This window comes from Mandrillus leucophaeus, unplaced genomic scaffold, assembly GCF_000951045.1.
Source record: "Mandrillus leucophaeus isolate KB7577 unplaced genomic scaffold, Mleu.le_1.0 Scaffold596, whole genome shotgun sequence".
Classification (NCBI taxonomy): domain Eukaryota; kingdom Metazoa; phylum Chordata; class Mammalia; order Primates; family Cercopithecidae; genus Mandrillus; species Mandrillus leucophaeus.
In genome coordinates, this window is record NW_012106430.1 from 2,773,847 (window position 1) to 2,776,329 (window position 2,483).

The 2,483-nt window shown below is 35.2% G+C and overlaps 1 protein-coding gene across 2 annotated transcripts in view; it reads right to left on the reverse strand.

The window, feature by feature from the left end:
• Nucleotides 1–2,483, reverse strand: part of NUBPL (nucleotide binding protein-like) — a 243,649-nt gene that overhangs the window by 85,714 nt on the left and 155,452 nt on the right. For both annotated transcript variants that reach the window (XM_011999523.1, XM_011999524.1), the window contains exon 4: nt 2,046–2,139. In XM_011999523.1, the coding sequence (XP_011854913.1) occupies nt 2,046–2,139 (94 nt within the window). The remainder of the gene's footprint in view (nt 1–2,045; nt 2,140–2,483) is intronic.

The following is a 2,483-nucleotide window of genomic DNA, read 5'->3' on the forward strand; positions in this document are numbered from 1 at the left end:
ACTAAAATAGGGTAATTTAATCATAAATCTTGTCCAAAGGAGCTTAAAGAAAAGTAAATGGAGAAAAAGACTGCTTAGGCAACATCAGTTTATCTGTGTGAGGTAACTTAAACTTTTCCAAGGTGCCAAGTCACTACTCGAGGCATAAATGATAATTTAGCCCAATTTTACTAACGTATTATCTATATGAATAATGTAAGCATTTTGTATGCTTGCAAAAGGCATTCCAAGGTATCAGAAGCACATTTTTTTTAAATGAACATTTGGTAAATATTCTCAAAATTTGTAGATATAAAATCCTAAAACGATAAATACCTTAAAAAGAAAACAGCAAAAAAAGAAAGAAAAATCACAGTATGAAAAAATGAATTATTTTCATATATCATTTTACTCCCATCTCATACTTTACAGCCTGCCTTACCAAAGAAAAAGTCTCAGACTCCATTAAATTATAAACATGTTAAAACAGCAAAAGTATCTCTATTAATAAGGTTATACCTGATATTTCCAAACAACATGTATGTTTTGTCAAAAACTTAGATTCTAAACCTTTTAATCATTAAATGTCAATGATATTGTCTGGTAATCAGCATATAACTAATTAGCAAAGATACTCTAAAATTCCATTATTTTCCCAGAAATCCTTTCATATATGAGAGATTTGCAACTATTTCTCTAGTGGAATCTAGGAAAATCCTTAGAAACAGATTCAATATAAAGGGTAACTACTGTACTAATATTTAAATTCCATATCATAAAAAAGATACGCACTACCATATTGAAGTATTATGTATTTGATATAAGCTATGTTTATTTTTTTCTTGACTTTAATATTAATTAGCAGACTATAAGATTCTCCCACAGTTGTATTTACCAAAAAGCCAATTTTCCTTATATTTATTCTTATTCAGTGTTCACTCAATAAATATTTACCGAGTGCCTGTCATGTACCAGTGGTATAAGTGCTGCACAGCAGTGAACCAGTCATGTTCTGCCTAAAAAATACTTAATGCTACTGCTTTCCCAGAACACAGATTTATACTACCACCTTTGTGAAGTGTTAGAGCAGACAGATAGCTAGACATGAGCAGGAAAGAGAGCGCCTGAGAAAAGGAGGACTAGAAAATCTCACATCCCAGAGACCACCCAAAACCTGCATACTGGGTATGAGTAGACAGGAGCGGAAATACCTATGCAGAAGCGAACACCCTGAAATACCCCTTAAGATGCCCAGTAATTGCTCACTCTATAGTTAACCTGTCAGAATGTAGCTAGCTACATGCTGATAAGGAGGGAAAGAGGGCAAAGGGGAAATTCTTAAGAGATACACAAGCACAGCAAGTACAGATTTAACCGCTATACGACCTTCCTGGGGTGGCAGTAAGGAGCAACAATGCCATTAAGTAGACTTCATATCCAACACTGGGCACACACATGTGCATCATCAACTCAGAGTAAGAGAAGCCCACAAAACTGTGGCAGGAACTAATCAGGGACAAGGTAGAGACTTAAAGCAGAAGTGGGAAACTAGCCAAAGACAAAGGCCGAGACTTGAGACAGACAGGAACTTAAAGAAAGAGTTCAACACAATGAAAACTGCAGTGTTGAACTCTCAGGGCTGTTGGCTCATCTTCTTTCAAGCAGCTCACTCTGCCTCCTCTTTCAGAGCGTACTGTCTCTGCTACTACTTAACCCTTGCTGCTCCTACTGCTGTTTTTCCAGCCTGCTCCTCTCTTGGCATGTACTTTCTTCAATAAATTCTCTGTTCTTTTTGCTAAAATTGTCTCTTGGACAAATTCTTTCTCCCAAGAACAACAAGAACCAGAGACTTTGCTCTTCCTAGTAACAAAAGTGTAATGGTTTTATAAATATACTTATTCTGGTAATATTTTGAATAATTTATGCTTCTGATCTCTAATGAAAAATTTATAAGTGAATGAATATTTTTAAGATAAAATATTTGCCTGATGTGGAGTTTGTGTTTTGGTATAGCAATAACAACACATCAAAAAAAGTACAAATTACTTTAAACTTTGAAGATTTACCTGTTATAGGAATATTCTGTGAGACTGATAGCTGCACATCTCCAGTTCCTGGTGGCATGTCAACAACTAAGTAGTCCAGTTGACCCCAATCTACCTAAAAAGATGACATAGATTATATCATTGTATAAAAATTCAATGTTGAATAGTGATGTAAACAAAATTAATGTGTTAATAATAAATCTAAAATCATAGCTATCACTTGAGCCATTGCTAGGTACAAGGCACTGTGCTAAGTCTGAAGGATACATGGATGAATAAATGACAGGCCCTTCCACTAGGAGGCCTTCTCTGAATGGCAAGTTTAAATTTCCAGATGACTCATCCCCATACATACACGCTAATGTTGAACTCATTTCCCAGTAGGCTTCTATTTAGGACCATTCACTTATTTTTACCGGGTGTAGCCCACATTTTGCCTAAAGAAGGTATTAGCTTTTT